The sequence below is a fragment of the Babylonia areolata genome, chromosome 24 (genome assembly GCF_041734735.1).
Source record: "Babylonia areolata isolate BAREFJ2019XMU chromosome 24, ASM4173473v1, whole genome shotgun sequence".
In the NCBI taxonomy this organism is placed as follows: Eukaryota; Metazoa; Mollusca; class Gastropoda; order Neogastropoda; family Buccinidae; genus Babylonia; species Babylonia areolata.
The window spans coordinates 9,187,487-9,211,610 of NC_134899.1; the positions used below are offsets into that span (position 1 = coordinate 9,187,487).

The following is a 24,124-nucleotide window of genomic DNA, read 5'->3' on the forward strand; positions in this document are numbered from 1 at the left end:
TGCTGTCATTTTTTTTTTCCACACCAACTAGAACGGGATTGAAGTTTTCATCCTGGGGGACAAAGGTTAAGTTGTATTTATTTTTCTTTCAGGTTATCAGTCTTGGGTTTACTGACATTCTGTATCATGAGTCCATCCTCATGACCCCTCCATTTTTCTTCTCGTCCATTTTTATTCTTCCTCATGGTTCTCCTTTCCTTCTCCATCCCACTTCTTTGGTTGGTTGGTTTCTTTTCTTTTTTTTTCTCCTTTTTTTTTTTTTTTTTTACTTCTGCTACAATGCACAGAGACGAGATAGAAGACAGGCAAGTGACTGAGGTCCGAGTGGTGAGAGCACATGCCACACACCAGTGCAAGGAGGCAGGGGTGTTGATTGCACCACTGCTGTTTGAATAATTCAGAGACCGTGTGGTCTGCTGTTAACACCCATAATTGCTTTGAACCTCTGTCTATGGTAGACTGTAAGCTTCAAAAGCAGAATTAAAAAAAAAAAAAAAAAAAAAAAAACCCAAAAGAATTAACCTAAATGCAAGGGGGTGAAAGCTATTTTGATTGATATTTCTTTGTAAAAAGCTTGATTATCAAAGACAATTTTATTTTACTGGGGTGTGAATTGGAATTTTGATGACATTTGAATTTTATTCATTTTGACTCTTTTTAGATGAATATGCTAAATTCGACAGAGCAATCAAAGAGTGGTGCTTGTATATATATATATATATATATATATATTGTGTGTGTGTGTGTGTGCGTGTAATTAATACCATGGCCTTTGAATGAAAGGGCACAGAAGGTCTGAAGTCTGTGCATATATATGCGTCTGTTTACCTGTGTAAAGTGGAAAATTACTAGAATACTTCAAAAAATGTTGTCAGGGATAAATCAACACTTTTGTTGTTGAGGGTTCTTTTACGTTATTTTAGTATCAATTGTGCTATCATTATATGTATATTCAGGACCTTCATTTTTCATTATTTCATCTGAAAAACCAGCACCCAGTCCAACAGTCATGATGAAGTGGATGGAGGAAGAGCAATTGAATATAGCTTGTGCGTGACTCCAGCATTAGGTCTTGAGACCTTGTATTTCCCTGGAGGGCATGTTGTTAATATGCATGTACATGTATGTGTGCCTGAGGCATGTGTGTATGTGTGTGCATGCATGAGGTACATGTTAATATCATGGCCTTTGTTTGAAAGGCCATGAAAGGTCAGAATGTCTGGTCACATCTATTTCCCTGGAAATCCTCTTAACTGAACATTGTTTGTCTGATGTCCTTCTAGTCCAGCACCAGTTCTGAGACTTCAGATCTTGTCTGGCTGAAGGAAGCGTGAATGTTGGCTACATGGGAGCCTTTGTTAGCCAGTGTTGCTATTTCTGTCATCTGTTGCCTGTCTGATGCTTTCAGTCCTCACACTGATGGACAGTGTCAGCCTGAAATGAGGCATGACCTGTGTGGCATCATCATTATCATGATTGTCATCATTTAGTTGCTGCTGCTGCACCATCTGTGTGTTGACTGTCTGCCTGCCTGTCTTTGAGTCTTTCTATGAGGCGTTTGTGTGTGTGTGTGTGTGTGTGTGTGTGTATGTGTGTGTGTGTGTGTGTGTGTGTGTGTGTGTGTGTGTGTGTGTGTGTGTGTGTGTGTGTTTGTGCATTTGAAAAAAAATCCAGATTTGAAGTTAATGAAATAGTTCGAGAAATATCACAGTACTTTGAAATATACAGACATACACCATCTCTGTGTTAACTGTCTGCCTGCCTGTCTTTCAGTCTTTCTATGAGGCGTTTGTGTGTGTGTGTGTGTGTGTGTGTGTGTGTGTGTGCATTTGAAAAAAAAAAATCCAGATTTGAAGTTCATGAAATAGTTCGAGAAATATCACAGTACTTTGAAATATACAGACATACATGTAGGCAGAAAAAACAAACACCTCACACAGTTTCATTGTAACCTTTCCACAATTCTTTTAAATGCATAGGCAAAAAACAAACAAACAAAAAACAAAAAAAAACAACAACCAAAAAACAAAAAACAAACAACAGCTGAAGTTCCTGCAGGGGGAAAAAGTTTCTCATGGCAAGGATTGCAAATAACATGCGCAGTGTTCCTGCATTAGAACTGCCTCCCTCCCCGGCATAGTGTTTTTTTGTTGTGGGTTTTATTCTTTGGTCTTTTTTTTTTTTTTTTCTTTTTCATTAGTTTCTTCTTTTCTAGTATTCCAGTGTGTGACAGAATTGAGCCCCCCCCCCCCCCCCCCTGTTAATACCCCATGGTTCGATTCCAGGTGTTATCACCCAGAATAAGTATTTCTTTATTTCCTTCTCTTTGTCTGCATGTCTGTCAGTATCTCTCTGTCTCTCTTTCCATGTTTCCCCTTTCATCTCTCTCTGTTTCAGTTTATTTATTCTGCCTTCCCCCCCTTCTAAGTTCCCCATTTCTCTTCATTTAAATATTTTTTCTTTCTCTCATTTTCTTTCGTTTGATCTTTTTCATTCTTTTTTTTCAATTTTCCTCTCGTGTTTAATTCGTTAGTTTCTTTTTATTCACAGTCACATTTTCGTCTTCCGTATTTTTGAAATTCCATCTTCTGTACTCCCCCATCCCTCCTTTCTTCCTTTATTGCTTTCATTTGAGTTATTTCTTTAAGCTCAACGATCTCAGGCCCCGGAAACTAATCAAAACTTTGTATTACAGAAATAAGACATTGGGGGGGAGGGGGGGGGTTAAAGCAAAGGGACACAATTGAAAATAGAAGAAGAATATGAAGAAGAAATGAAAGAATCCAAAAAGCAAAATGAAGTGAAATTACATAAGACTTAGAATAAATCGGGTGCAGGGCAGCACTCCTCAACATGACACCGCTAGCTGGTAGTACGAAATGGGAAATGCAAGATGGTTGTCTCCCTGACTCGTATCCTGAGGCCATCAGTATTGTCGCCACTATTTCTGTCTGTGTGTCTGACATTGTGGTCCCTGTGCAGTACCATTGATCGGACTGGATGGACGCGATGGCAACAGTGTCGTGGAAATTCACATTGTTGATACGATGTATTGGTTATATCCACTTGTTTTCTTCCACAATAGGCGAATGAAAACCTAACAGGCGTTTACTTGCCAAAATTATTTTTATTTTTATTTTCATAATTATTATTATTATTATTATTCTTTTTTAAGTTATAATCATTGTCTTGGCTAGTGTAATAACCTCATTGACGTAGAGAGAGAGAGAGAGAGAGAGAGAGAGAGAGCAAAAGAATAACATGGTGACATGGTGAATAACATCACATGGTTGATGTCGAGGGCAGGGAGGGGGGGGGGATAAAATAACTCCACTTCTCCTTCCCTCCCTCCTTCCCCCCTCTCTCTTCTTTCTTTCTCACTCATTGTCTCTGTGTATTTCTTTCTTTGCTTAATATCTTCCCGATCTCGTCCTTTCTCCCAAGTTTTAATGGAAAATAAAACGGAGCGTCTAGTCATTCGGATGAGAAAAATACGCTGAGGTACTGTGAGCAGCATGCACTTGACGCTATGAAAAAACATAACAAAAATCCATGACAACAAAAGTGTTGTCCTCTGGCAAAATTCTGTAGAAGAAATCCACTCTGGTAAGTACGCAAATGTATAACATGTATGCTTGCTCTCAAGGACTGACAAGTGCCTCAGTGGGTTATGCTGCTGTGAGGCATCTGCCTAGCAGATGTGGAGCAGCGTGTATGGATTTGTCCAAACGCAGTGACGCCTCCTTGAGAAACTGAAACAGTAACCGCTCTTTTGTTTTCCTTTAATGTCTCGGTCGCAGTTTCTCTCCAACATTTTCTCCCCCTCATCCACCCTTCCTTTCTTTTTTCTTTCTTTCTTTCTTTTTTTGTTTTGTTTTTGTTTTTTGTTTCGTTTTTCCTTTTGCTCTGCTGGGAACATTCAGTTCACTTGAGAGTTTCCAGAACAATGCAGCTAGTTTCAGTCATAGCAGTTTGAAAACTGTTCATCATTGGCTGTTGGTTGATCTCAAAATCGGATTCAAGGGAGCCCCTGTCAGCTGCAGTGATCAGGGAGTTCGTTGCTCCCTGGTATCTGATCGATCTTCTGACAGAGCTCGGGTCATCCATCGTGCCCCTCCTTCATCCAGCGTGCCAAGCTTTCTTTGCTTGACATTCCGCTGATGCCCGACCATTCGGCCAATACCGCCAATTGGGCCAGTTACCGTTCTTCTCTTGATGGCGACAATTTAGCCGGTGTCCGAGGGTGGTGCGCTTTCAGTCTGGAACGTTCTACCGCAGAGCACCGGATCCATAAAATGTGTTGCTTCTTTTATTGTTTGATTCGTAGGCTTCATTCCTCAGCCTCCCGTTCCCTTTTACCTCAGCACTTATGTCCATGTGGCAAGTTCGTGTATGTGGGGTAACACGCACACACACAGAGGCACAAACACACACACACACACACACACACACACACACACACTTATACTAAAGTCCGTTCCTATCCCACTGGTGACGTTTTGCAGTTCTGACTCATAAGCGCTCGTAGGCAGACATTATGACCCCGCAGTGTGCCTTATTCCGTCCACGACCAGTTTCTCTTTCAGTCTCATATTTTGTTTCAGTCATTTTCTGGATATGCTGGTATAAATTAGCTGTTTGAGCTTAACATAAAATGCGCAAAAACTGAGGCCAACTACCATCTTCCCCACCTCCTCTCTCTGTCTTCCTCTCCCTCCCGTCCCTCTCTCTTTCTCTCTGTTTTTTCATTTGGCTCCAACTCCTTATTCCGCTCCCCTCAATCCTGTCCCACAGTTCGATGCGATATTTATCTTTTGTGCATGAATAGATGGCCTTCACAAATAAGATTAGCGTCACTGTCAGTTTCCCTGACTCTGTTGTTGTCTGTCGTTGTTTTATTCTCGTCTGCCTGTCTGTCTGTCTGCCTCTCTCTCCCTCCCTCTCTTTCATTCATATAAGCGTGTGCATACAAATACAAGAATATGTATGTGCATGTGTTCGCATGTTCGTCTGTGCCAACGAGAGGCACGCACGCACGCACACACACACACACACACACACACACACACGTTTTCCTTTCATAGTTACTTTGCTGAACAACATCACTTTGTTGGCTTCTCGACCGATTGCCTTGGCATCGAAAGCACAAGACTACAGCGAAGAATGCTGAGAAATCAAGATTGTTGATTGAATTTCCTGTCTTAAGTTGGTAGAAAAGATGAACAAGGGAAGGGTGGTGGTGGTGGTGTAGAATTGTGGCGGTGATGGCGGTTATTGAGGTTGGGAGGAAATGGGAGGTGTAGGGGGTGGGGGGGGGGGTGAATGGCGATCAGTGATCGCGTGACTGCAGTTCAAACTAACGGACATCTCAGTGGATTTCATTGCGCATGTGTTGAGGATCCGGAAGAAACAATAGAAAAAAATAACAGAAAGAGGAAAGAGAAATCAGGGTTCAAATTGCTGGGGGGAGGAGGGGTCCTTAAGGAAATTGGGAACCGTCGAGAGCGTTGTCACTTGTGTTTTGTGTGTGAGCCGTGTGATAAGATTTGTGTGCTCAATTTGAACCCAGCGGCCCCAAGTGGGGGAAACAAATCAAACGTCGCCAGCGCTGTTGTTTCACCTTCCTGTATCTTTTTGGGGCATAAATTGTGTGTGTGTGTGTGTGTGTGTGTGTGTGAGAGAGAGAGAGAGAGAGAGAGAGAATGAGTTTACCAGCTAAGGAATTGCTCGGGTAAATTATGTATTGCACAGGGGGATCCGTTGTATTTATGTTATTGTACAAAAACAAAAGGTTATTTGTTGTTCCGCGGAAATGCATAGATATCGAACCCGTCTCCACGTCTATATAATCTCTTTTCCCCTTGCCCCCCTCTCTCTCTCTCTCTCTCTCTCTCTCTCTCTCTCTCTCTCTCTCTCTCTCTCTCTCTCTCTATATATATATATATATATATATCCCACTTCACCCATGCGTGCTTTATATCTTCCGTTATAAAAATAATAAATAAATAAAAATCAGTTGGTATTTTTTTTTCTCTTCTGTGTCATTTAAGTGACATATTGAAGTTCAGAAGAGACCTTAACCCTCCCTGTCTTTTCTTTTTCCATCTCTCTTTCTTTCGTTCTTTTCTTATCAGTTTTATTCTCTCTCTCTCTCCCTCGCTCTGTCTCTCTCTCCGTGTGAGTGCGTATGCGTGCGTGCGTGCGTGTGTGTGTGTGTGTGTGTGTGCGTGTGTGTGTGTGTGTGATCTCATTTCACCCACGCTTGATTGAAATCTGACGATTTTCTGTATATTTCTGTCGTTATTTTCCTCATACGTTATTTAGCTGACATATATTGAAGTTCAGAACAGAAACCATTTCCCCTGTCTTTTCTTTTCCCATCTGTCTTTCTTTCGTTCTGTTCTGATCATCTCCCTCCCCCCCCTCCCCCGCCTCCCGCTCCCCCCACCTCTCTCTCTCTCTCTCTCACTCTCTCTCTCTCTCTTCGTTTTTTTCTTTCAAGTTCAGAAAAGAACTTTCTTTTCTTTTCATTTTTTTCCCCATCTCACTTTCTTTCTTTCTTTGTTTTGTTCTTCTTTCTTTTTCTCTCACTTTCTTCGTTTCTTTCTTTTAGCTTACCATTGATAATCACTTCTTATTTTTTTTCATTTTTCTGACCTTTTCAGTTGGAAAACGATTTCAACCCCGTTTTCTTTCTTTCACTCGCTGTTTCAACTAACCTTGATTTTTTTTTTTCCATCTTTCAGGCTTTTTCAATTGGAAAAGGATTTCATTAGAAAACGATAGCGACGTTTCAACTCTGCCCATTTCTTAGGATGTAGGCGTGCGTGTATGTGCGTGCGTGCGCGTGTGTGCGTGCGCGCGCGTGTGCATGTGTGTGTGTGTGGACGACATGGTTTCCCACACATCGTTGGATCAGTTCTAGTCCGGATTGTTGAATTTAACACCACTGTCAACACTAGGATTATAAGGTCAAAGGTAAAAATAGTGAAACAATTTGAGAGACGCTGTCACTCGCACATGCTCGGATTAGTCGGAACAAAATTTGCAAATCTGTTGGGGGCGGGAAGGGGCATTGAGGAGAGGAAAAAAACAACAACAAATAAATCCAAACCAAACCAGCAAACAAAACACAAACAAACAGCTGTATGTGATATCTACTATTATGTTTGTCTTCAAAATTATACCGTATCGTTATTATAGCAAACGTGACGAAACACTATAATTATTGTTTTTCCCACATGATCAGGACTTTCTGAGTCATTGTTCACACAAAGATATATACAAATTGCATCCGCATTATGTTCTGTACGTATTCAGTTCTTTGATTTAACAATGTTAATAAAAGAGAAGAAAAAAACAAGTTGGAGGTTGGGGTATGGAGGGGATGGAGGGACCGTGTTTTATGCATGAACTAAAAGGTCCCGATCACACACGTCGAAGTGATGTAATCAGTAATGGAAGCGGTTACCTGATCAATCGCAACCGCGTTTTGTCATCGATTCTGACACGTCGTAACGGTTCAGGTTCTCTCTGCATGGGTTGAGAAGTTACTCTGGTTCTGTTTTTTTTTTTTTTTTTTTTTTCTCCCTTTGTATGGGTCGGTGGGTTGGGGGTGGATGGGACTGGGAGGATTCGCTGTGAGTGTAGGTGTGGGGATGACAGGAGTTGGCTGGCAGTTTTGTGAGTTAGCATTGATCCAGTATACAATAAAGGCTTCGGAGAGGGTGAGAGTGTGTGTGGCGGGGGTGGGGGAGGGGGGGGAATTCGGGGGTGGGTGGGAGGGTGTGAGTTGGGGGTGGAGGGGGGGGAGGGGCATGTGGGAGACGATTGGAAGGAAGCGCAGCGGCAACAGTGATGGTTTATGGATTGATTGGATTGGGTTATTTCCTCAGACTGTTGTGCGTGGGATGAGTCCTCCTCCTCCTCCTCCCCCTCTTCCTCCCCCTCCTCCCCCCTCCTCCTCCCCCCCTTAACCTCTCTCTCCTCTTCCTCCCCTTCCTCCTCCCCCCTCCTTCCCCTCCTTCACCTCGTCCCCCCCCCTCCTCATCCCCTTAACCTCTCCCTCCTCCTCCCCCTCTCCTCCCCCTCCTTCCCCTCCTCCCCCTCCTCCTCTTCACCCCCCTCTCCCCCCCCCCCTTAACCTCTCCCTCCTCCTCCTTCCCCTCCTCCTCCTCCTCCCCCCTCCTCCTAATCATTGGTGTCGTTGTTCATGATCTTTCTAGGAGCGCCTGGCTACTACTACTCCCCCCACTCCCCACTTTGTGATTCATTATTCAAGATATTGAAAACATTTCTGTATGATACGTTTTTATTCGAATTAAATGCTTAACGTCGTTCTTGCGTTCTTTTGTTATTCATTTTATTTATTTATTTATTTATTTTTTATCAAGATACTGATACACATATATACAAATCAGTATGATGTAATTTGACTCCCGGATTTTTTTCATTTACTTGTCTGCCCCTCACTCCCCCCCCCCCCCTCTTTTTATTTTTATTTTTTAATCTCAAAGGTTATATCAATTAGAGTTTACATTATTGTCACACCGAGTTTTGCTTGAACATGTTTCAGCATTTTCGTAAAACTTCTTGACTGGTAAACAATAGTAGAAGAAATGTTTTGTAAAATAAATGTCATCTCTGAATATGAAAATTTGAAATATTTATTAGTAGTAGTACCTGTACCTTTTTACCCCCCCCCCCCCACCCACCCCTTACCCCTCTCCCCTCTCCCCCTCCTTGATATGTGTGCGTCACCGAATTTCTTCCCCGCCCCCTCCCCACCTCCGTCTATATGTAGCCACGGAATTAATTCCTGTTCGAGGTCATATGTTCAAACTGCCTGTGAGTATGTGTGCTTGTATGTATGTGCACGAATGCTCGTGTGTGTGTGTGTGTGTGTGTGTGTGTGTGTGTGTGTGTGTGTGTGTGTGAGAGAGAGAGAGAGAGAGAGAGAGAGAGCAGGTTTGCTTGGGCATGGGCATAAAATGATAATGGATTAGAAACACAAGCATCGACATGGTGGTTGTGAAAATTCAACCGGTATTTACACAGCGGCGTATTGGGCAATGTCTCTAGGGCAGTTGGGGTGGTACTCTCTCTCTCTCTCTGTGCGTGTGTGTGTGTGTGTGTGTGTGTGTGGAGGGGGCGGTAGATATGGACGCGGAGGTGAAGAGAGGGAGCTTTGGGACACGGTTTGGAGTGAAAGCTGTCTACAGTCTAGACGAGATAGGATCCCCCCTCCGCCCCCAGTAGCTAAAGGCATCTTTCACACACGCACGCACGCACGCACGCACACACACACACACACACACACACACAGACACACACACACACACACACACACACACACACACATATATATATATATATATATATAATACTGAGGTATTTTTAACTCACCACTTTTACCCAACCGCTCTCCCCCAGCGCTAACCAGTTCTAACGGTTTAAATTTGAAATCAAGACTAGGTTTTGACGCGTCTGCCTTTTCCTTTTGGAAGATATCGGGGATTTATTTATTACTGACCCTCCCCTCTCTCTCTTTCTCTCTCTCTTTCGCTCTTTCTATCTCTCTCTCTATGTGTGCGTGTGTGTGTGTGCGCGCGCGCGCTGTTTCTATCAATTTTTCGTACGTTATAACGTCAGACTTTCTGTCACATCTCTCTCTTTGATCGAGTTACTAAATAATGGATCGGTTCTGCACATCGTGGTAAATTACATTCCTCCTAAAACACTACTGCTCTCCACCCACCCAGAAAGTATCGATGGAAAATGTCCCCCGGGCTAGCAGTAAAACTCCCCCCTTCAAAATATGACATTCTGCCACATGACGATAACAGGACTACGCGCGCAAGTCTTCCCGTGTGTGTGATGACTTGTTTATTGATGATTGTTCTTGGATTTAAAAAAAAATTACATCATGTACGAAATTATAAGTTGATCTCAGAATAGAAGGTCAGACAAGTAATACCCCCTCACGGAGAGAGAGACAGAGAGAGAGAGAGAGAGAGAGAGAGAACTTGAAACTTGAAACTTCAAATGTTTTATTGTCATTGTCTGCAAAGGTCTTTTGACAAGGGGGTAACTTTTTTACGTCAACAGATTACAATAATCTTTATGATGTAAATTTTAAACATTGCAGTCAAACAAACACTGGTAACACTGTCACCATAATTATATATATACATTGTATCACTTCATCACTTCAAGGAAAATACTAAGAAAAAAAAAAAGAAGAAAATTCGACCATCCTCTCACATACATAATTTCATGTACTCCTTACTTTCATTCCAGAACATGTCAGCATTCAGTCAACTATGGTTAACTACCTTATAATACATTATTTTGCCCGTGGATAACAAGTCCTTGTCTTATTTTTTGCGCTTCTGCAATAAATTTTGCAATCGATCTAATTATAATTTTATCCTCAGACGATAAAACAGAAACAATGTTGTGCATTTCGGCTATACCTACTCTCAACTCATCATAAGCTTTACACTCAAACAAAAAGTATTTCTCATCTTCAATTTGTGAGCCACATGATGGGCATGGTAATTCTACGGAAGTCCCAGGTTCAGACCATTTCTTATTTGCGTTGAAACCAAGTGTCCTCAATCGAAATCTTGCATAACTTATTCTGTGCCATTTATCTGTAATGATACTTAGAAAATTTTCAGGTTGAAATACGTTTTTAAATGAGAAAAAACAACTATATTTTTCTTTTGTTTCCATATCGGAGTGCCAGTTTTGTCGAAAAGAACAAATAAGTCTGTCTTTAAATTCTGATATAAATTGCTGCTCGTTTCCTACTCCCTGTGACAACCACACAATTCCAAAACCATGTTCTGATAAAACTTTCTTTCCTCTGTAAGCCCAATTCTTTTCCCTAAATCCATTTGAATATACATCATATCATAGGCCTGTCTGCATAAGCGTGTTTGTGGAAGCTTCAATAGTTTTCAGCCAGTATTTAATGCACTTTACAAAAAATTTTATATACAAAGGGTACCTTCCTGTTTCTCCGTATAACACTGTATTAGATGAATGTATTGGTACATTTAAGAAGCGTTTAACTGCATATGTATGCACTTTCTCAATCTGCTTATTTACACTTAGTCCCCAAATTTCTGCTCCATATGTAAGTAAAGGCTCAATCTGTGAATCAAATAATTTCCTAAATAAACAGCAATCAAAAGAGTTGAGCTTTCGTAACATCTTCAAAATTTCGATTACACCCTTTTTCCTCTTACTACAAGATTCTTCCCATGCATAATTCAGACTTAATTTAGCTGAGAATATCATTCCTTAGTATTTGTATGAATTCACCACTCTAACTTCTGTATTCTGATAAAACCATCTTTCATGTAGTGACAGTTGTCCACCCATCCTAAAGACCATAACATTAGTTTTATCCAAATTCACTGTCAAACTTAAGCGATCTGCTTCTTATTTTAAGTGGTTTAGTTGATTTTGCAAACCTATTACTATTCCAGATAAAAGAATGACATCATCAGCAAACAATAATAAGAATACCTCAATAGCTCCAGGAATTAATTGGAGGATGAGAGAGAGAGAGAGAGAGAGAGAGAGAGAGAGAGAGAGAGAGAGATCAAGTACAAGAACAGTTGTTTTATTTGACAAAGGCTTTTCCCATCAGTCGAAGGGGAGCGGGGAGGGGGGGGGGGAGTTATAAATAAAATGGACGTGAACATGCAATATCAAACTGTTGGAAATATCAAAAACAATATTTAAGAAAAAGATATCTATCGATCCACATAATCAGTCGTGTTATATGTTATTGATTTGGTTTGATGGTTGTTTTCGTCATTAAGAGATGGAGAGATTGAGCACGTCTTCCAGAAGCCTGGTTCGCCCAGCAAGTGTGAGAGCGTAGTGCAGAGAAGGATTCCTCATTGCCATTATTTTCTCCCAGCGTCGTGCGGTGTATCGTAGTATCAACAGTCCAGCTGATCCAGCTTTGATCCTCCCGCGGGAGAGGTAGAGCGTCTGAGCGGGGCTTGAAATCATGGCGGCGTGTGGAGATGGAGAGATTGAGCACGTCTTCCAGAAGCCTGGTTCGCCCAGCAAGTGTGAGAGCGTAGTGCAGAGAAGGATTCCTCTTTGCCATTATTTTCTCCCAGCGTCGTGCGGTGTATCGTAGTATCAACAGTCCAGCTGATCCAGCTTTGATCCTCCCGCGGGAGAGGTAGAGCGTCTGAGCGGGGCTTGAAATCATGGCGGCGTGTGGAGAAGGGTCAGCATAGGGTAGGGGGGGAATAAGTGTGGGCGAGACTGATTTATAGGTGAATGCAATGAATAGTGCGTTGGTGGGAGACCGGAAGAAAAAGGGGGAGGGGGAGCGAGGTGGAGGGGTAGGGGGGGGAGAGAAAAAACAACAACAACAACAACAGAAAACATCAATGGAGATGGATTGCCTGTGTCCTAAGCTCTCTTGTCCCCAGGTTTCTGCTGAATCCCTTTGTCACATGGAAAGTACTGTCCGCCGCGTATTGATCTGAGAGGTGGCTTTTTTTTTCTTTTTTTTTTTTTAAAGCTGTAAATTAGCGTGTATCGATTTCACAGACTATATGGATCTCTCTCTGTCTCTCTCTGTCTCTCTCTGTCTCTGTCTCTGTCTCCGTAGCCTGGCTTTCTGTCTTTCCCTCTGTCCTTCTGTTTCCTGCCCCCCACCCCCCACCCCCTGTCCTCCTGTCTCCCGCACACCCCGCCCCCCTCCCTCCGCCCCCCTGTTCTCTCTCTCAAGATATATATATATATATATATATATATATATATATATATGTGTGTGTGTGTGTGTGTGTGTGTGTGTGTGTGTGTCACTCTTTTCCATACACTATCCTTGCGCATCATTGACAGCCACATGGACGGCGGATGTCAGCGAAAACAGGATTAGCAGCAGCGCGCCAGCGGATCATCAGTTATTGTCTGCAGGAGTCACTCCCCCCTGAGGGCCTTTCATTAATCGTTCAGGAACCATGGACTTTGTTTACACAACAGTTCGGCAGTGTGACATGACGGCATATGATTTATTGTATTATCTCTCTCTGCAGTCGGTATCGTGACGCAAGCCTGGGCTTGTTTGTCCGTGCTGTGAGCTTCAGCTTTCTAAAGACAAAAGTTTCCAGTGAGTACAAAATGATGATGGTGATGGTAATGGTGATCATGGTGATGATGATGATGATTATATTGACATCGTTGTTGTCTCTGCTGTTATTCTTCGTGAGAAAAATATAAACAAGTCAGTACGAGTTATTCATCGATTGCTTCTTCTGATATCACACACACACACACACACGCACACACACGCACACACACACACACACACACACACACACACACACACACACTCACTCACTCACACACTCACTCACTCACTCACTCACTTACACTCTTAGAGAAGGGTGGGTGGGGGCTTCTGCTCCTCCGCTCCTCACCCTCGGATTGGCCTTTCATTTGCCGAGGGCCCATCGTTGTCCAGCCACAAGCCACTCGTCCATGGCTCTAATGAGGCTGAGCACCGTGAACAGATAACGACGACGTCTCCCTCCCACCCTCCCTCCTTCCCCCACGTCTCTCTCTCTCTCTCTCTTCTCTCTCTCTCCTTTTTTCCTCCTCCTCCCGGCAGCAGCGGGCTGAGCTTGAGTGAGTGACTGCCTGGCGGTGACTGCAGGCACGGCAGCTGGCTGGCCCAGTCTGGCACCGCACGTACATGGCCCTTCCTTGGCGCTACGTGCTCACCGATCAATGGGAGGACGAGAGTCTCCTCCTCCTGCTCCTCCTCCTCGTCAGAGGTGCTGAACATCCAGCTGCACGGCACGCTGAGAGAAAAGAGCTGTTGGGACTGTTTTGCTTGCCTGCCTGCCTGCCTGCCCTTTTAGGCTTGGCCCGTTACATTCCCACGCCACCACGACAGCTTGAGGTGTTTTCTTGTTTGGTGGTGGTGGTGTGTTTTTTTCCCCCGTCGCGTTTTACTTGCAGTTTCAGCGATGCCGCGTGGTTAGTTACGCTTTGGTGGAGTTTCTGGAACTTTTAATAGATTGTGTGTGGTGGTGTTGCTGGTGGTGGCCGTGTAGGATGTTTTTTCTGGCTTCTTCGGTCTGGTGGTTTCGGTGTATATGACTGTGTTTGTGTGTGTGGTGGGTCATGGATTGTGAGTTCTGGGTGTTGAGTTTTCGCAGTGAACATACCCGGGCAAAGTGTTTTTGTGCTCTTCGTTGCTCTCTGTTTGTATGGAAAGTGTGATAGACCTTTGGCACTAAAAAAAACTTATCGAGAGTTTGTGTGTGAAGATCTTCGTCTGAAACAGCTATGATTTGATGCTTCGATGGTGAGCCACCAATACTTCTATAAATGAAGGGAGTTACCGCGAGTTCCGCGCGACTTCGTGATTTATTTGATCAGAGAGAGAGAGAGAGAGAGAGAGAGAGAGGGGGGGGGGGGTAGGAGAAGGTATTAGATGGAACCAAGGGATCGGTTTAGTTTGGGAAGTCGGTGAATTTGGAAGGAATGTTGACGTATGAGAGGAGGCATTGAATATCAGTGGAGAAAAGCTAGCATTAATTTCATCAACTGACAAATAAATATTTAACTGAATGATTAATTTATAAATGATATTTTCTTTGTTTTAGGTAGAGAAGAATATGTCAAGGGAAGGTTGATAGGAAAAGAAATATTTCTGTCTGCAATAGAGTACCTCTGAGAGAAACAACGAAGTGCAGCCAGAGAGGCTGTGTTCAGCAAGATGAAAAGACATAAGTCTCTCTCCTTCCCTCCCCCTCCATCTCCCTCTCGTCTCTCCCTCGTTCCCTCTCTTCCCCACTCACACTCACACGTACACACACACACACACACACACACACACACACACACACACACACACACACACACACTTTATGTTGCTCTCAGTGAACACTGGATATGGTTTTTAGGCCAACGCTGACTCATAAGACGTTCTGGCGCACGCTGGACGTTCGAGATGACTAAGCTTCATCTCATCGCCTCTGTCCTCCTCTCCTCTCCCTCCCCTTTCCTTTTCTTCCTTTCTCTTTTCCCCCCTCTCTCGTTCGCTCTCTATCCACCCCCCCTCTTTCTTTTCACACGCACACGCAAATGGAAATCTGGAAAAGATCTAACCGGATTTAATGCGCGTTCTGAAATTCGGTTCACTTAGAACTCAGCAGCGCACCCTCGTGCTGATCTCATCGATTGATTTCACATCGTTCTCAGTTCGCCCTTTAACCGGTAGCAGGGGATAGAGGGTGGGGGTCAGAGTGGCGGAACTCGATAATTTTACCTCATTACCGTCGGGGGGGGGGGGGGGGGGGGGGGGGAGAAGAAGAAAAAACCTGGAGAAAAAAAAGAAGAAAAGAAAATATCCTTGTTGCTTCCGTGATAGACATTAATCAAGCAGCGATGAAATTCGACTCCTGATCTCCCTGAGGAGTGCTCTCACTTGGGGGGGAAAAGTGTCTGTTGGGCAGCACTGTTGTTCGCGTGACAGGGATATAGCGCTGTGCGTGCATTCTTGTTGGTCCTGGTCGTATTGATTGATTGGATGGATGGATACACGGTTCAGTGTCTGTCCACAGTGGGTCTGCCCTCTCTCTGAAGTGCAGTTTCTGAAACTGTGTGGTGTATCTTCGATTTCTCTTGTGTTCGTCATGCAAGGAACATACTTGATGGCATTGTTGGCAAAAATGTCCTTTTTTGTGTGTGTTATAATCTCCTCCGTCCTCTACCCAACCCCCATCTTGCCCATTCTTTAATTCTCTTTCTGCTTGTAAACCTCTGCCACCCCCTCCAGCCCCACCTCTTTTCCCCGCTTCTTCGTTCCTCTCTCTCTCTCTCTCTCTTTCTCTCTCTCTGCGTGCGTATGTGTATGCAAGGTGTGTGTGTGGGGGGGGGGGGGGGGGGGGGGGGGGCGTGAGTATACGGAGTATGTGTTGGATTCAACAAGAGTGCACATGAGGGGTGGAGGAGGGGTGTTGGGGTAAGGATTTTAAAGGAAAATGATCATGAAAAGAGGACGGCTTGAATGCAAGGAAAAGGAAGTTCGTTCCCGTTTCCTGAAAGCCGGCTTATCGGGAAGAAGGAAGAAAACAAACAAACAACAACGACAACAACAAAAAAACAAAAAACAACAACAAAAAAAACAAACAAAAACAAACAAAAAAACAACAACGAACGGACAAACAAACAAAAAAAAAAAACAAGGACAAAAACAAAAGGCATTGAATAGAAATGTAATGAAATGAAAACCGTTGGAAAATCTCTGTTCACTCAGCGTGGTTGGTTAGTTTGAAAAATGACTGAAGTGGAAAATCTTTACAAGAATACGCTAGCGAAGAAGACGCACGTATTCTGCAGTCTGACAGGTTGCTAAATCAATAATGCCTGAGTTTTTTTTTCTTCTTCTTAGTTTTATGCTTGCAGCTGAACATTGATTGACATTTCGGTTACGCAGCGAAAAATGCGTTTCGCCGACTTTTATTCGTGAGACGGATCGGATTACGAGGATGTGTGCCCTGACATATCGGTTTTTGCATGGCAGATCGAAAAGCCTGGGATTTCGAAGAGTTATTTTGACGATAACTCTGGAAGATATGATTTCTTTAAAATACCAGTACTCTCAGATGGCTGGAATATGAAGAACAGTGTTTCCTAAGATTATTTTACGCATCACACCTTCTTCTTCTTCTTCTTCGCCATTATTTTCATCCATGTTTCCAGTACCCTCACACATCCCCTTCCTCTCCTTCACTTTCCCACCTCCCACCTCTCAGTCCTCCTCATCCCCTCCTCCCCTTCCTCGTTGTTCTTCTGCTGCTGCTGCTCCTCTTCTTCGCTTATCCATCTCCTCCTCCGCCTCCTCCTCCTCCTCTTTCTCCTCCTCCTGCTGCTCCAGTCAGGCAGCCTTTCTCCGCGGCTAAGACCATGGTTTTCACAACTCTCCGAACTTGGAGATGAATTATAAGGTCTTTAACGTGCATATATGATCTGCATGTGTTTGTACACACGAAAGTGATCAAAGCACTTGCAGGTGGATACAGTGGGGTTTAGCGTTCAAATCTGTATGTTGTGTTGATATATTGATTGTCCAGTTAAACTTTAAGGTCCGTGTCATTCATTGATATATTGGAAGTCGAGTTGAACATTTATGCCTGTATCGTACGTTAATTTGTTGACAGTGAAGCTGAACATCAAGTCTTTATCATACGTTAATATATTGACAGTTGAGTTGAACTTTCAGGACTGTATCGCACGTTTACGTATTGACAGTAGATTATAACACTCAACTCTGTATCATATGTTACTGTATTGACAGCAGAATTCAACATTCCAGTCTGTATCATGCGCTAATGTATTGTCAGTGGAGCTGAACAATATGCGTCTGCATCATACGTTAATGTGGCATGCCGTTTAGTTCGCTACAAAGTGCAGGGAAAGTCTGACGCGTGTGCGTGCGTCGATCTGTCTGTAAGCGGGCAGGAATAAGATTGTGGGAATAAAGATCACGCAGGTCTCTACGGTACGGACATCCACACGTACCTCCTACGGTCACAGCTCTGTGTCTGTGGGTCAGCCCCAAAAGCGAAACGGAGAAAGGCCGGAAGAAAGCGGTAACCAGTATCGATCATCGCTTCTTTCCACCACCACCACCCACCAGGGCTGATTGGCTGGGGTTTGGCCCACTGCCAGCCCGTCACTTTGCCACAGCAGGATGCCACGTGAACTTCCAGTGTTTGAGAACTGAGTTTACCTCCCACATCTGTGGGATGGCTTCGTTGAGTGACTGGGAGAAACGGAGCTTTTGAAACAAGGGAGGGAAGTTGAACTCTTGAAACTCAGGAGAAGAGCATAACTTTTGAAACTGTATTGGGAGAGAAGTAGAGCTTTCGTGAAGGTTGGGATGATAAGTAACTTTTGAAACTAAGGAGAAAAATAGAGCTTTTGAAACGATATTGGTAAAGAAGAAGGGCTTTTGAAATTAGAGTTGTAGAGCTTTTGAAACAAAGGGTAGAAGTATAGTTTTGGTAGTTATTGGGGGAGAAGAAGAGCTTTTACAAGGAAAAGTAGAGCTAAAATACCATACTGGGATTTAAGCAGAGCTTTAGAAACTTCTTTTTTGGGGGGGTGGGGAGGGGTGGGGGTAGTTGAAGGAATAAAGTAAAGGTACTGTTTTCTCACTTGCTGTATTAATTAATGTATGACAGTGCTTGTTTATCTTCCGTATGATGTACCGTTTATATTCCTGATAAAAAATATAAAAAAGACTTGCACGTGGCTCTGAATCGAACGGAAATAAATCATCGCTGTTCCACTCATTGTTGGGGCGAAGTGGACAACGCCTGTATATTGTGGTACATGTGACAAGAAAGCGAATATATTTGTAGCATTATTTGGCACACAAATTGTTTCCTGTTGTTTGCGCCTGGTCTGTGTCTGTCAGTTTCTTAACTGTATGTTTCTGTCTCTATCTGTATGTCTGTCGCTCACCCGGTTTTTTGGTTCGCCCAGCTTTTTGTTTGTCAAGTATTTATTTATTTATTTATTTATTTATAGGGACTGCGAGTAGAAACGAACTCTCGAAGCTTGGTGGCTCACCATCGTACGTTTTCTTACACGTGAGGGATGGGGACTGGGATTTTTGTTCTCCCCAGAATCACCGGGAAAGAGACTGCCGTTTGTCGGAAGCAGCATTCTGGAGAGTGGACTTTTTTGATGTTGTTGATGCACCGCCTTTATCAAAAACAATAACAACAACAAACAATTAAAACTGAAAAAAAAACAGCAACAAAAAAAATCCAAAACAGCAGCGTAACAACTTATGCGACTGTGTGATAGTCAAGACTTTGTTGTGACGATTTTTGCAAGGTTGACAACGTTGCCGTAACTTTTTTGCCCTCGAATACCAGCAGGGCACGTGTGTGTGTGACCAGTGAGAAACGGTGTTCGGCGAAACTTTCATGAATGCGTGGACCCCCCCCCTTTTTTTGTAATCCGTCGCTGACAGGGGAAGGAAGAAACGAGCTTAATTAATATTACTTCTGTGATTAGAAGGTGATTCAGTTCTTAGTCCTCGTGCGGCCAGTAAACCTAATCAATACTTGTGGCTTTCTGTAGTCGAGACTCACACATCTACTGCTCTGTGTGCGTGTTGCCGGCAGACATCAGTTCCATTTCCACTTCCACCCCTACCCTACCCCACCCCTGACTCAGAGCTTCTGTGTGTATGTTTTCAGGGTGTGTATGTATGTGATGTGTGTGAGTGGAGGTCGGTCATCGTTGCCCACGCCCACCCATCTCACATCTCGCCGACACACCACTCTTCTTCCTTTTGTGTGCTGGTTAACTTTGTGAGTCACTCTGTGTGTGTGTGTGTGTGTGTGTGTGTGTGTGTGTGTGTGTGTGTGTGTGTGTGTGTGACCGGACAACCGTAACTCACCCCCTCTTTCCCCACACTCCAACCCCTCCATCTCCCTTGTTTCCTTCCTCCCCCCCCCCTGCCACTTCCTCCCCCCCCCCTCCCTTAGTCCCTTAGCGGTTTGGAAAGCGGCCGGGGTTGTGGATGCTGGCTTCTCCGGGAGGCAGTTGCGCGGAGAGCGCGCTGGGGGAAGTGTCGTGGTGGTCGTCGGTGGGGCAGTCGCTGGTGGAGTTCGGGCTGAGCGTGACCCATGGGCAGGTGATCCGCAGGATGGGCAACACGCTCTTTGAGGGCCACGGCCACGGCACGCAGGGAGAGGAGTACAGCAGGAAGAAGGTACTGGTGGTGTGGAGTGTGTGAAGGGATGGGGATGGTGATGGTGGAGAGATGGTGGAGTCGAGGTGTGTGGGGGTGGTGGAGGTGTGTGTGGCTGGTGGGGGAGGGTCGCAATTTGATTTAATATCTTCCATGCTCCAGTAAGATTTATTGAACTTGAGTTTGTTGTGGGGGTGGGATGGGTGTATGTGTGTGTGTGCGTGTGTGTGTGTGTTTGTGTGTGTGTGTGTGTTTGTGTGTGAGAGAGTGGTGTGTGTGTGTGTGTGCGCCCGCGCGCGCGCGTGCACATCTCTTGATTTGTAACTATAACCTTTGCATTGTTTTTGTGCTCCATTTCTTGATGGGCAGACTGCGCACACACACACCTGCATTTTGCATCATATATATACAATATTTTTAAAAAATCGAAATAAGTGATCTGAGACTTTGCCATTTCCTTTGTTAAGTTCATCATATCTCGTTCCTTCCACGAAGGAAAACAACATGGCCTGTACACCACACTCCCTCTCCTTCACTGTATTTGACTCCGGTCTGTCGACCTGTTTCTCTCTCTCTCTCTCTCTCTCTCTCTCTCTCTCTCTCTCTCTCTCCGTATTTGGTATCAGTGCGCGCGCGCACGCGTGCATGTGTGTGTGTATGTTTGGGGGACGGGGGGGCGGGGGTGGGAAGTGGGGGCGTGCGCGCGTGTTTATTCACGTGAGAGTAAGGGAGAACGAAGAGAATGAAGTAAACATATTAAGCAGACAATACTTATTCTTATCCATCTCTCGAAAGAAGGAAAATGAAAGAGAGAAAGACCACATCTGCACTCGAAGTGCACTTCAAGAGTGCGGAGATACGGAGATTGAGAATATCGTACGGAGATTGAGAATATCGTAGTTGGTAGCCTTTTGTGACTGTCCTCAAACAAAGGAAAAGGGAGGCGGAAGACTTTAGTTTTGTCCTGTTGTTCGTGCTCGCATACAAGTGTGTGAGAAAAACTCAACAACTTCTATGTGTGCACTTACACACACACACACACACACACACACACACACACACACAAACACACATGTATGTTTATATATATATATATATATATATATATATATATATATATAGAGAGAGAGAGAGAGAGAGAGAGAGAGGTGTGTGTGTGTGTGTGTGTGTGTGTGTGTGTGTGTACACACCCACGCGTTCGCACAGACAGAAGGGGAAAGGTAGGATTCCTTGCCACGTCTGTCACCGTTTCAGTAAAGGAATTTACCGTGCAATTTTCAGCGCTTGGCTTGTGTTTTTTGTGTGTGCAAGCTTGTAGTCTTTGTGATACGACTTTACATCCTCACCCAAAGGGAGAAAAATGAATGATAAATAAAACATGAGCAGTTCCACACACAAAAAAGAAAAAAAAAGAGTTGCTGGTGACGTGTGAGTGTGTGTGCGCGCGCGTGTGTTTGTGTGTATATCGCTGTACGGGCATGCGCGTGTGTTTGTGAACGTGCGTGAGAGCGTGCATGTGTGTGTGTCAGATCGGATCAACTCATGTTGCTAAAAGTCCAGATGCACGTGTGTGAAGAAGCAAGGGTGTGTCTGAAACCACCAAAGGGTCAGACCTTGTATACTGAAATACCCTTGCTCAGTTACTCAATCAAAATAGGCAACCAACACTGTGGACAAATGGAGGGATTGAGAACAGTGAAACTACCAACACTATGCACAGATGGAGAGAGGGAGAACAGTGAAACTACCAACACTATGAACAGATGGAGGGAGGGAGAACAGTGAAACTACAAACACTATGGACAGATGGAGAGAGGGAGAACAGTGAAACTACCAACACTATGGACAGATGGAGAGAGGGAGAACAGTGAAACTACCAACACTGTGGACAGATAGAGGGAGGGAGAACAGTGAAACTACCAACACTATGGACAGATAGAGGGAGGGAGAACAGTGAAACTACCAACACTATGGACAGATGGAGGGAGGGAGCACAGTGAAACTACCAACACTATGGGCAGATGGAGGGAGAACAGTGAAACTACCAACACTATGGACAGATGGAGAGAGGGAGAACAGTGAAACTGCCAACACTATGGACAGATGGAGAGAGGGAGAACAGTGAAACTACCAACACTATGGGCAGATGGAGGGAGAACAGTGAAACTACCAACACTATGGACAGATGGAGAGAGGGAGAACAGTGAAACTACCAACACTATGGACAGATAGAGGGAGGGAGAACAGTGAAACTACCAACACTATGGACAGATAGAGGGAGGGAGAACAGTGAAACTACCAACACTATGGACAGATAGAGGGAGCACAGTGAAACTACCAACACTATGGACAGATGGACGGAGGGAGAACAGTGAAACTACCAACACTATGAACAGATGGAGGGAAGGAGGGAGAACAGTGAAACTACCAACACTATGGACAGATGGAGGGAGGGAGCACAGTGAAACTACCAACACTATGGACAGATGGAGGGAGGGAGAACAGTGAAACTACCAACACTATGGACAGATAGAGGGAGGGAGAACAGTGAAACTACCAACACTATGGACAGATGGAGGGAGAACAGTGAAACTACCAACACTATGGACAGATAGAGGGAGGGAGAACAGTGAAACTACCAACACTATGGACAGATGGAGGGAGGGTGCACAGTGAAACTACCAACACTATGGACAGATGGAGGGAGAACAGTGAAACTACCAACACAATGGACAGATGGAGGGAGGGAGAACAGTGAAACTACCAACACTATGAACAGATGGAGGGAGAACAGTGAAACTACAAACACTATGGACAGATGGAGAGAGGGAGAACAGTGAAACTACCAACACTATGGGCAGATGGAGGGAGGGAGCACAGTGAAACAACCAACACTATGGACAGATGGAGAGAGTGAGAACAGTGAAACTACCAACACTATGAACAGATGGAGGGAGAACAGTGAAACTACAAACACTATGGACAGATAGAGGGATGGAGAACAGTGAAACTACCAATACTATGGGCAGATGGAGGGAGGGAGCACAGTGAAACTACCAATACTATGGGCAGATGGAGGGAGGGAGCACAGTGAAACTACCAACACTATGAACAGATGGAGGGAGGGAGAACAGTGAAACTACCAACACTATGGACAGATGGAGGGAAGGAGAACAGCGAAACTACCAACACTATGGGCAGATGGAGGGAGGGAGCACAGTGAAACTACCAACACTATGGACAGATGGAGAGAGGGAGAGCAGTGACAGTACCAACACTATGGACAGATGGAGAGAGGGAGAGCAGTGACAGTACCAACACTATGGGCAGATGGAGGGAGGGAGCACAGTGAAACTACCAACACTATGGACAGATGGAGAGAGGGAGAGCAGTGACAGTACCAACACTATGGACAGATGGAGGGAGGGAGCACAGTGAAACTACCAACACGATGGACAGAGGGAGAACAGTGAAACTACCAACACTATGGACAGATAGAGGGAGGGAGAACAGTGAAACTACCAACACTATGGACAGATAGAGGGAGGGAGAACAGTGAAACTACCAACACTATGGACAGATAGAGGGAGGGAGAACAGTGAAACTACCAACACTATGGACAGATGGAGGGAGGGTGCACAGTGAAACTACCAACACTATGGGCAGATGGAGGGAGAACAGTGAAACTACCAACACAATGGACAGATGGAGGGAGGGAGAACAGTGAAACTACCAACACTATGAACAGATGGAGGGAGAACAGTGAAACTACAAACACTATGGACAGATGGAGAGAGGGAGAACAGTGAAACTACCAACACTATGGGCAGATGGAGGGAGGGAGCACAGTGAAACAACCAACACTATGGACAGATGGAGAGAGTGAGAACAGTGAAACTACCAACACTATGAACAGATGGAGGGAGAACAGTGAAACTACAAACACTATGGACAGATAGAGGGAGGGAGAACAGTGAAACTACCAATACTATGGGCAGATGGAGGGAGGGAGCACAGTGAAACTACCAATACTATGGGCAGATGGAGGGAGGGAGCACAGTGAAACTACCAACACTATGAACAGATGGAGGGAGGGAGAACAGTGAAACTACCAACACTATGGACAGATGGAGGGAAGGAGAACAGCGAAACTACCAACACTATGGGCAGATGGAGGGAGGGAGCACAGTGAAACTACCAACACTATGGACAGATGGAGAGAGGGAGAGCAGTGACAGTACCAACACTATGGACAGATGGAGAGAGGGAGAGCAGTGAAACTACCAACACTATGGGCAGATGGAGGGAGGGAGCACAGTGAAACTACCAACACTATGGACAGATGGAGAGAGGGAGAGC

The 24,124-nt window shown here is 44.4% G+C and overlaps 1 protein-coding gene across 2 annotated transcripts in view; it reads left to right on the forward strand.

Annotated features, from left to right (window-relative positions):
- Positions 1–24,124, forward strand: part of LOC143298707 (phosphatidylinositol-3,5-bisphosphate 3-phosphatase MTMR8-like) — a 115,587-nt gene that overhangs the window by 14,603 nt on the left and 76,860 nt on the right. Inside the window, exon 1 of one of the 2 annotated variants that reach the window (XM_076611604.1) lies at positions 19,710–19,786. The exons of the other annotated variant lie outside the window; for it this stretch is intronic. Coding sequence (XP_076467719.1) covers positions 19,721–19,786 — 66 coding nt within the window. The 5' untranslated portion in view covers positions 19,710–19,720. Of the gene's footprint in view, positions 1–19,709; positions 19,787–24,124 lie in introns of those variants that run through there. 2 annotated transcript variants of the gene reach the window in all.